Raw genomic sequence first — 11,533 nt, 5'->3', positions numbered from 1 at the left:
CCAAGCATCAGTTTCTCCATCTATAAAATAGAAATGAGTAATAGTGCCTATCTTACAGAGTAAGTGTGGGGATTAAAATCAGTTACATAAAGGGCTTAACCCTGTGCTGGCACACATTAAATAATAAATGTTGACAATCATAACTGTCATCAAACAGGCTAAAATATATCAAATGTAAAAAAAAATTTAGTTTGACACAAAATTCTGGTTGTTTATTTCTCACAAATATGAAATGAAAATACCCAGACAGGTATTTAAGGACATAACCCCAATTTAATTGTGATTAAGATTTTTATTTAGCAAATTTCTCCACGGGCACTAGATGGCGACCTTCTCCTTTAAGAAAAAACAAACAAACAAACAAACCACACACACACAAAACAAAAAAACCTAAGGTTTCATTAATACTCTGCTTTGACATATTACTACTACAGATTTAGAAATAAGAAACAGAGAGTAAGGTCACATCTTTCAACACTGGATCATCAGAATCATAGAGTTTCTAAATTTTCTGGATCCATGCTAGAAGCAGCGTGGGAGGGAAAGCATGCTTCGTGGGTATTCCTAGGCGTCCTGGACTCAAACTTCTGCCCTTGAAGTGATCTTGGACTTTCCCTCTCAAGATCTCATTTTCCTCCTTTATAACTTGAGGTTGTTGGGTTAGATCATCTTCAAAGTTCTTTCAGCTCTAATATACTATGACATGATTTTTAATAATTCAGTGTTTATTCTTCTACCAGCATGTCTTTTCTCAAGCTTTCCTTGTGGTCTAAATTAAATACTTCTTAAGCCAATGGACAAGATTTAATGTCACTAGCAATCAACATTATTTAAATTAAAACTGATCTATTCAAAAATAAGTTTTATTTTGGAAGATGGGTATGAATTTAGGGTTTTGAGGTGCATGTGTGAAATCTAAGTTTAAAGGTTTATTTTTTAATGAGCAGAAGAAACATTTGAATATCTTTATTTAAGATAGTGTAAGACTTACAAAAAAACCTTTTAAGAGTCATTTTAAAACTATTTTTTTCTCCTGTAAATAAAGTTAAAGCTATGCCTAGATTTTTTAATGTGATCAAAGGTTTTCTCTAATGTATTATTTTAAAATATCAATTATTTTAGTCTGTGTAAAATGATAATAGCAGATTAAGTTCATAGACAGAAGCAACAGAATAGCAACTGTCAACAACACTAAGAACCCTTTCTCAAACATCAGTAGACATAGCCAGACTTCAGCATCTGGTGCAATTAAGAAATTCAGATGTGGTATAAAACATTTTTAATGTACAAAAATCAGATAAGTAGAACAGTAAATAATAAACAAATCTCCAGAATCAAATATACACTTGTTTCAGAAAAGGTAGAATAATTTTTTTGTAAGTAGCCAGTAATTACACATTGAATTTTCTTTTTTAAGAAAAATTACTATTTAGGAAAGAATCTTCTGGTATCTTAGTTGCAACTATTTTTTCCCTTAAAAAAATTACCAATGTATTCACTATTATCGGAAGAAATACCTCTCACTGACTACCAAATCAGACTCTCAAATAGTGACTTATGTTATGTAAATGCTGTCTGTGATATATAGATATAAAAAATGAAATTGTAAGAATCCGTGAATACGCGGTTATTCTACTGTGCGGAATAATCCCTTTAGCGTAGGGTAGATGGTGGATGCACAGATAAGACCTAAACACAGATAATTAAAGATGCAATTTCTCCCCCAAACTGGAACTGGTAGGGTGACCCAGCTTAGCACTGGTGGCCACCACTTCTGAGCCATTGAGAAAGAGATTGTGATATAATTTGAATGCCCTGTATACAAGACTGAAGGATAATAGATGAAAAAAAAAAAAAAAAAAAGCCAGACACAAAACGATTACAATTAACACATGGCCTTTCTCTTTTCCATAATCATTTGGCTCATTACCGTATGTTCATCCAACTTTCCCACTAACAATTTTAGTTCACTTTCCCACCAACAATTATAGTTCACTACGTCCAGTAAGGCTTTACGCTGAAAAACCTTGGAACTGGTATTGCCCTGTCATTCTTACTAGGGTCAGAACCATGGGACTTCACAGTACACACACACACACACACACACACACACACACACCCGCCTTCCTTTCTGAATCCATCCAGGCATCAAAAATAGAAAAGAGGCAAAAGGCAAAGACCAAGATGAATTTATGCAGGTTACTGTCTAAAGGCAGTTTAATATTTATGAAATGTCACACACATACACACACACTCACACTCTTTAGGATCCAGTTACAAGCGCTGCGTCATCCGCCAGATCACATGGTAATTGTTGCTATTTCAGGGATCAAGTGGCATAAAGCTCCCCCCCACCCCACCCCCTTCCCTTGGTACCATATAGCGTGGAAGAGTGAGTTTTGTGTGATGGAGTGGGACTAGGCTGTCTGATCCAACCCTCTGCTAGCAACTCGACTGTCGGTGGGGTGGCGCGCGCGTATTCTCACGAAGTGACTAGGAAAGGGGGCGGGGGAGGGGGTCTCAGGGGAGGAAGGGCAGCTCTAATTGGTTTCTCAATGAAAGATAATCACCTACTCCCCAGAGAGACTGGAGATTAGCACTCTGCCTCTCCTCTCCATCGCTTTTAGACTTCTCATCCTCCCCTCCGTGCTTTTAGTCCATTCAGCAGAAGCGGATCGAAGCAGGAGGCTCTCCGCGCCGCATTAGGGGCGCACTCCGCCGCGCTCGAGTACTTAGCGCCCATTCACTCGCTCACCCGCGCCCTCCGCTCCCGGCTGCCGTCCCAGCCGCCGCCGCCGCCGCCGCCGCCCGAGAAAAAGTTTCGCGGAGGGGCTCAGTGAAAAAATGAGCGAGCTAGAGGAAGACTTTGCCAAGATTCTCATGCTCAAGGAGGAGAGGATCAAAGAACTGGAGAAGCGGCTGTCAGAGAAGGAGGAGGAAATTCAGGAGCTGAAGAGGAAACTCCACAAATGCCAGTCGGTGCTTCCCGTGCCCTCGACCCACATCGGCCCCCGGACCACCCGGGCGCAGGGCATCTCGGCCGAGCCGCAGACGTACAGGTCCTTCCACGACCTCCGACAGGCATTCCGGAAGTTCACCAAGTCCGAAAGGTAGGCGCGGAGGCCGTGGGCCCGGGTGTTCGTCTCGGCCCGCGGCGCAGAGGCTGGGGGCTCTGGCCAGAGGCCGGGGGCGGGTCGGCCCAGGGCGCCCCCTGCTCGCTGCGGCGCGCAGAGTGGGGGTGGCCCGGCGGCCCGGGAATGGGAAGTGTTTATTTTTATTTCTGCCCATCACGTGCTGTGCTTGTCTCCGCCGGGCTGGGAAAGGCTAGCTCCACGGGGAGACGCGCCCCTGTGGCGTGGGGGTGGGGAGGAGGACCGCGGAAAGTTTACTCGCGCGGGCTAACTTGTGCCCTCCACACTCGGCTGCAGTCGCGCGGCTGTCCACCGTGCGCCCCGCTGGGAGCGTCCACGCAGGGACCCAACCCTGCCCATCCAGGGGCCTGGAGAGCTTCCTAGCGGCGACCCCCCGGACATGCTCAGTGGGGCTGTCCGAGCCTCCCGGGGAGGGGCGACTGGAGGCTGGATGGGGTTGGGCTCAACTTAGGGACTGAACTTGCCCAGAACCTGAGCTCTGCTGGCAGGCGCGGGGACGGGGAGAAGCGGGACAGGGGCTCGTCTCTAGGGCAGGGATCCAGCCTGGAGCATGGGGGCGAGGCGGGGTAAGGTTTGTTCACAGGGTCACTTTCAAGGCAGCTGTGATGTCAGCAAGACAGTGCAAAGAAACCCCACCTTCTGGACGTTCCTTTGCTCTGATCGTGTCTCTTCCAGAAGTGCAACACCTTAAGCTGTTCTGGGCTTGGAGTCCACTCAGTGGCCTTGCACCTGAAGCAGATTTGGGGCTGCTCGTCAACCCTGTCCCAAAGTGGATACTGCGCCCTCCCTTTTTGTTTTCCCCTGAATCCCTCCCTGGAAAAGTTGGGATGAGGAGGGCGGAGGGGTGAGGGTAGGCTGTTTCTCAGGACGCCTCCGGGCTCCTTCCTCTCCTCCTCTCCGGCACTTTAAGAGACAGATCCTGCCAGTTCAAAGTTGTATGTCGCTCCTTTGGGGTGTGCAGAGGAGGCTGGGTGGATTTTGGCCACAAGTAGGAAGCTTTTGCACTCCACTCGTCGCCTTCACCGGAGAAGGCTGATCGATTGGCTGCAGCATTAAAGCGCCTCTGGACATTAGGGAGAGGAAGTGCAGACTCCAAAGCCCATTACTGGCTTTTAGTCCCTGGAAGTGCAGGGCCGAAAGTGCATTTCTCAGGATATTGAATATTCCATTAGGCATGCCTTCATGCCCGCCTACCTCTCTTACTCCTTCCCTCTTCTTAGATCACTTGCTGTCTGAGTTTGGGGCCCTCAGGGGACTCCTAAACTAGTCCCCCTCTCTCCGTTTAGCTCTCTCATTTTTGAGACAAGCTCTTCTGAAGAGCATATCCTCTCCACTGTCCCCATCCAGGTCAGCTCTGGGGTGCTTAGTGTCTCCCACTGGTCCACTGCACCTCTTCCGTGTCTGCCTCTGGAGTCCCTCTTGTGTATTGATTATATGGGATGGGGAGCCAGGGAGGCTGAGCTGGGGTTCAGAGTTATTAGAAGAAGACCAGGAGCTGGGAGCCAGAGCGGGGAGAAAAACAGGAATCAGACAGAAAGGACTCCTCTTAGGAATTGTGGGACCTTCTGAACAGCCATCTCAGAAGACAGCTTTCAGATTTCCTGAGTGACATTCCACTTACGAAGTGACACTGTCCACATGGCACCTTTGGGCCCATCTTGCCTTGAAAGTCCCTGTTGGATGGAACAGTGGCATTTTCCTTACTTTTCTCAGGATTGCAAACAGAGCTAATATTTGACTTTGCCCTTGCCTGGGAAGCTGCTGCTGAGTCTTGTCTCAGCCGGACTGTGCATTCCGAGTGGCTGCCCTGCCCTGCGCTCAGCAGCTGGAATCAATCTGCCCACCTCCTTAAGAAGCCACTTCATCAGCGGTCACCCGGCAGCTGCTCGCCTCCCAGGGCTGCCGGGCTAGGGCTTTATCGCATTTTTGAAATTTCAGATTTCGGTGTCTGGGCTATGCCCCTCAAACAGTCACAGCAACGCTTTTAAGCAGGGAGGAGATTTAACCAGGGTATGGAGGGGACAGGAGAAAAGCCCTCCTTCCCAGAGTCCACTCTCATTCAGGATTTGCTCTCAAAGAGGCAAGAAATCTCTAAGAATGAAAGGAGGTGTTTTGTTGTTGTTGTTTCTTGTATGTACTGGGAGGAAATGGCTGATCTTGGGTATGCACACATCATCCTTCTTCTGCCCTTCTCTCTTCCCCTCCCTTTTCCAACATTTTCATGTTAGGGGTAGGAACATTCATCATGAGTGGATCATGCGCAGTAGCGGTCAGTGCATATTTGTGTCTGTAGCAAATAGCTGGAGTACTTTTCTGCTTCCTCTCTGGGCTGATTTACACTGGGCGTGAGGGTAAACTGTTTCCCACTCAGCGTTTAGTTTCATACTTTTGAATGGAAGTGTGGAGTTTATTTTCAGCGAACTGACTCATTAGAGTTTAAAAATTTTTGACAGGTATAGTATATGGGGATAGTAACCATTAGAATTAGGTACTCTTCCTAGCACTTAAAGAGACAGTACGAAATTATCATTGGCTAGATAACTTATTTTGGCCAAGAAAGGAAATAATTTATTAAGGCATTTCTGGGATACAACATTTAATATGAAACAAGATACTTTTAAAATAAAAATTGTTTTAAAATGTTCAGATAAGGATTTGATGAGTAGATATTCCATCACCTCACCTGTTTTTTGTAAAAGGCTGTGCCATTCTGAAGGGCATGCTGGGGCTGAAAGAGAATGCTTTATTGCAAAGTTTGTGTTCAGTTATGATTTCTGTAGCATTCGAATGATAACTGTTAATGCTACAGGCTCATTTCAAACTTTTTCAAGACACCCAGTTTTTATACCAACAAGAACAGAAATGTAGCCTGAAAGTGCAGTCGGCCCTCTCTAACCATGGGTTCCACATCTATGGATTCAACCAACTGAGGATCAAAACTATTCAGGAAAGAAAAAAAAGAATGGTTGTGCCTGGACTAAACATGTATATACATGTTATACAATATACAGCTATTTACATATAATTTATATGTAAATAACAGCTATACAATACAATATAACAGCTATTTACATATAATTTATATTGCATTAGGTATTGTAAGTAATCTAGAGATGAGTTAAAGTATATGAAAGGATGTGTGTAGGTTTTATGCAAACACTACATCATTTTATATAAAGGACTTGAGTATCTGTGGATTTTGGTATCCTCAGAGGTCTTGGAACCAATCCCCCATGGATACTGAAGGATGACTGTGTAGGAATTTTATTTATTGAAAAGAATGATGAAAAACTTTTGCCTTAAACACTGCTTTAATGAATGATTTCAATCTTAAAAATTTGTGTAATAGGTGACAAATATATCTTAAGCATGTATTGTAGATGAAGGAAATGGAATTCATTAACAACTGTAATCTAGTCAGTCCAATTAGTCAGATTTCTATGTGTCCACAGAGGGTATAATGCACAATCTCCATTAAGAATGATCTAAGTATCTAAGGAATGCTTAGATGAAAATTATACTAGGAAAGGAAGATCTGAGCTCTCAGCATAAGTATCAAGTGTACAATATGATGATCATGTTTAAAAAGAACATATCCGACTTATTGCGGTACTCATTTTTAGACCCCTGAAGAAATGCCCAGTAAGGATCAAGTGATTATCTTTGAAAACTGCAAGCTGTTTTGGATGATGGTGATGATATTTTACATTTATATTTAAAATACTGTTTTTCTGCGAAAGAACTCCAAGTGTTTTACATAGATCTCTGTGAACTCTTGATTTTCTTAATGAATATACTCCACATCAAGAATTACCTATTATCCTTAATCATTTCCCTTACTCTTTTTGCATGCACCAAATTCCTTATTTTGGCTGCCTAGTTAGCCAGTGTATGCTCAGGAACTGCACACAATTTTTTAATGAGTTTAAGGAAAGACTAGAATCAATATTAACCTGTTACAGGAATAAAAATAGATGTATTCCAGATTCATTAAGTTATTCTTGTCATGAATCCCTTGATTCTTGATAATGTAAGTTGATTATTTGGAAGTGGAACTTCCTTTCACTGGGACATGGATGCCTTGGGATGGATGCCCCAGAAAACTCATTACCTTTTGCCTCTCTGATCCAATTCACATTTGACTTCACCTTACGACTAAATCAAGGAGTTTGACCTACTTCTTATATAAGCAAGGTCACTGAAGTGAGTAGGTCTCAGCTGAATTCTGGGTCCAGAGTCAATTATTTATTATTTGTTCACATGGAAAATACACAATGCTGTAAAATAGCAATGAAAGCCATAATAGAGATAGCTAATCTTAGCAATCTTAGCGCCGTGCTGAGCTATTTACCTGCAGTAGCTCATTGTTTTCTCACAGCAGCCCTAAAAGGCATCCCCACTTTTCAGGTGAGGAATCTGAGGTTTGAAGAAATTTAAGTCACCTGTCTAAGGTATCACTAGTAGGAAACATCATAAAGTTTCAAACCTAAATCTCGAAGATTTTAGAGCCCAAGTACTCAACCACTATACTATATAAGCTTGGAATAGGACTTGTTCTAGTTTAGTAAGTGGGGAATCCTTCCAAATAGGAAATAATGAGCATTCCCTAAATTAGAATGGGAGTTAGAAGTCTTAGAGCCAGTGATAGGTTAACCTCATGAAAAAGTGACCAATGAACCTTTGTATCTAGGACATGTCTATTGGATCTGCTGTGCCAGGCTGGAATTTCCTCAGCCCTGCTCTTGGGATTGCCATTTACCAGTCCTTCCTCTTCTTCCTTCCTCATCCAACTTCTCTAGCTCAGTGCTGTGTTACAGGCAGGGCAGATGAATAATACAGTTATGAAGGATGTGAAAATGACCTTGGTTGCCTCCTTTGAATACCATTTGCTATTTGTCACTTGTGTAATTCATGCTAATCCCTTCATCCCTACCTTTCCCACCATTGATGTGGATTGATTACTGCATGATAATATGCCAGTATGTTAACCTGTTACCTCTTTCTGATGAACATGGTAATGTGCTAACAGGAGCTTTTGGGAGAGGATATTTATTTAGTTTACTCAGCTGAGTAATATTTCTGACAAGATTTTAAGGGGAGGCAGGCTGAGGAAAGGAAAGGAGGATTTTTAGGCAGCACGACATGTAAACATCCCTGTATCTTGCCATATGTGATTTGAAGAGGACAGGGCTTGAGCATAAGCACTTCACACATGCTTTCAGTCAGAGCTGTACAGGAGGTGGTAGTGTCTTGATTTTAGTGACGAGAAAACTGAGCAAATCATTGTGGAAGTGTCCTTTAAAGGGATCTCAGAAATAAGACCAGAAAGAAAATTTAGGGTTTTTTTGTTTTTTTTTTTTTGCATCAGTACCAGAGTTGGTGAACTGATGTTTTCAACGTATCTGTTTATACTTGTTATTTAAGACACATTGATTTTGCTTTGGGGTTAGTTCAGGTTCCAGAGTCATGTGTGTTTTCCAAATGTATTTGTAATACACCAGGAGTTCTTGTTCCATTTGAATTACCAATATATGTACAGATTGAAAGTTTACATTTAATCATGTATTCATTGGAAATCTGACCCTCATGAAACTATTTCTAACAGACCTGAAAAAACAAAAGATGTCGTATCTTTTTCCTCTTTCCTGACTAAGGGCCTGTTTCCTAGTGCCCTCTCACCATAGAATGTAAGAGATGCTGAGAGTGCGTTAAAACCATTTCTTTTGATAAGATTTTCAGGTGATTTCATAGTTGCTCAGGGTATGAATAATTATTTTCATTTGCCGTTGAGAATCTGCTTATCAGAGTTCAGGACCTTTGTTATCTAGGTTTCTTGTAGCTCTTGGAAGTTACTGTGAGCTCTGAGATAAACCAGGGATAGCATATCCTGTTTCACAAAAATGAAAGCTCAGAAGTTTGGGAATTGTCAGAAAGGAATACTGACCTTGAGTCTAGAGTCATTGGTATGCTGTGCTGTTGGCTCCCTGAAGAGAAAAGAGGAAGTAGAAAAAATAGTTTAAGGGAAAAGAAAAATATATGTTATACTTATGTGTGTATATATGAACACATACATGTGTCAAACTGCCACCACTTTATTAAATTTACAAATGTACATTTCTTATAGTAATTATTACTGGGAAAACCCTTTAGGTTGGTCCAAATCAGTTTCCTGCAGAAAGGAAGGTTTACTCTTAGGTTTGTTATTATAAATTAGATCACAGCATCTTATAGTTTGTAAAATGCTTGTGCTTCATGTTAGTCACATAGCCCAGTGCTTAGCCCAGAACAAAGTACTGGATTCAGTGTTTGCCACTCCTTGTTGACGTATTTCATCCTTCTTTTACCCAGTGATGGTTTTTCATCTCCTTTTCCATGCTCCTGGATCTGCCAGTGTTGTGTGTTTCTCTTTCGGGTCCTTGTGTTTCTTCTGGCTTAACATCTTTAACTCCTGTTAGATCTATTTTCTTTGTAGAAGTCATATAACAGCAAATATGGAGCAGATTTCTTACTGAAACTATTACTCTAATCTCTTAAAATCTTTCATGTTCTCAGATGTTTCAGATATTATATAATTTAAATTTTCTAAGGTTTCAGAAATAATTATTAATCATTCATGTTGAAAATACATGCTTTAGGCTGGGCATGGTGGCTCACGCCCGTAATCCTGGCACTTTGGGAGGCGAAGGCGGGCAGATCACATTAGGTCAGGAGTTTGAGACCAGCCTGGCCAAACTGGTGAAACCCCGTCTCTACTAAAAATATAAAGATTAGCCAGGCGTGGTGGCACATGCCTGTAGTCCCAGCTGTTTGGGAGACTGAGGCAGGAGAATCGCTTGAACCTGGGAGGCAGAGGTTGCAGTGAGCAGAGATCGTGCCCCTGCACTCCAACCTAGACAACAAAATGACAGAGTGAGACTCCATCTCAAAATACAAAACAAAACGACAGCAACAAACCAATGCTTTAAAATATTTGCACACTGCAAAATGGATATATCCAGAAAATGTATATCTTTTAAATAGATTTGTTTTATTATAGAATGACTGGTAGTAGAAACTAATCCCCTGTTTTATTTATTGTTGTTCTTAAACAACAGAATTTGTTTTTAAAATGCTTAACTTTCTCTGCGCTACTCACTAAACATTACTGATGGATCACCAACTTTGGGGTATAGTATGTTGATTTTATTTTAAACATTTTAAAATTGTTTCTTACATATTAATATGATAGGAACTCATACTACTTTAGACAATTATATAGTTTTAAATTCAATCAATATTAAGTTTATATTGACTCAAAAGTTTTAAAATACTGCTTGTAATTTTTTCCTGTCCAATGTACTAGCCGCATCTTCAACCTTTTTCTAGTGCATATTGATTTTATATATTCTTGGAAATTAGTCCTAAGCAGTTAATTTGTTATTCTAGGATTTGATTTGGATTGATTTTGTTATGTATTTGATCCCATTGATAGCACTTTCATGTGCAAGATGATAACATGACTGTGCTGATTTCATCTGAGTGTTTATTTATTAAGGCAAATCCAGGAAGATGTCTACTGTAATCAGCTTGTTAGGATTTAGTTTGACTGTTTTATTTGTAATAGGTATTTTGCTACTACACTTCTTCAATTATCCTCTCGGACTTATTCCTAATTCAGACTGTCCTTCCTTTTTAGTCCAATTTAGAGAGTACTTTAAAATGTGTTTTAAATTCTCAGATGTGTCTCTGACCTCAAACACTGGAAAAGTACTGGCAAAAACCTTATAGGGTTCTAAAAATAATTGTATATTTGCCTCTTACAAATATTCGTGGGTCTGTTTATTCAACTATATGGTACTGTTATTGTCTAACAAGCAAATCTATAAGAATTTGGGTAAATGTTCATATTTTTCTTGATGCTTCTTATTATCTTAGTGCAGATAATTCTAATTTCATGTATCACGTGGTCACCAAGGGCCTTGGCTACATATGCTAAACATTTTCCAAATAGAAAATTCTTTTGTATCTCAGGTTGTAAACCCTTGGGTAGAAACCAGGTCTGTTTACAGTAAAAATTCCAGCCAAGTAAAACCCTCAGCTTGCCATACATTTCTCTTCCTACATGCTACTTTTCAGAGAAGAGGTAAGAGCAGCACTATCTAGAGTTTATTAAAAACAAATTTTAAAAACCCTGAAGCCTTCCTAAGAATAAAACCAGTTCATACTCAATTTAGTCTCCTCTCAGAGAAAAGTATCACTCCAAAATACTCAATCCAATATCCTGTGCTTTACTCTGGCAGGTTTTAACTGTGGTGCCATGACAATGGTGTGTATTTGATTAGTTGTAAGGTAGAAACGAGTAAATAATGGTTTAAAAATCAAAATTCATGAATAATTTGTTT

At 41.1% G+C, this 11,533-nt stretch overlaps 1 protein-coding gene across 1 annotated transcript in view; it reads left to right on the top strand.

Annotated features, from left to right (window-relative positions):
• Positions 1–243: 243 nt before the first annotated feature.
• The window catches only part of PRKG1 (protein kinase cGMP-dependent 1), a 1,377,278-nt gene continuing 1,365,988 nt past the window's right edge, over positions 244–11,533 (top strand). Inside the window, exon 1 of the mRNA XM_033215293.1 lies at positions 244–3,110. Coding sequence (XP_033071184.1) covers positions 2,845–3,110 — 266 coding nt within the window. The 5' untranslated portion in view covers positions 244–2,844. The remainder of the gene's footprint in view (positions 3,111–11,533) is intronic.

The sequence above is a fragment of the Trachypithecus francoisi genome, unplaced genomic scaffold, assembly GCF_009764315.1.
Source record: "Trachypithecus francoisi isolate TF-2019V2 unplaced genomic scaffold, Tfra_2.0 Contig00586, whole genome shotgun sequence".
Lineage (NCBI taxonomy): Eukaryota > Metazoa > Chordata > Mammalia > Primates > Cercopithecidae > Trachypithecus > Trachypithecus francoisi.
The sequence above is the reverse complement of the archived record's forward strand: the minus strand, read 5'-3'. Positions and strand labels throughout refer to the sequence as shown.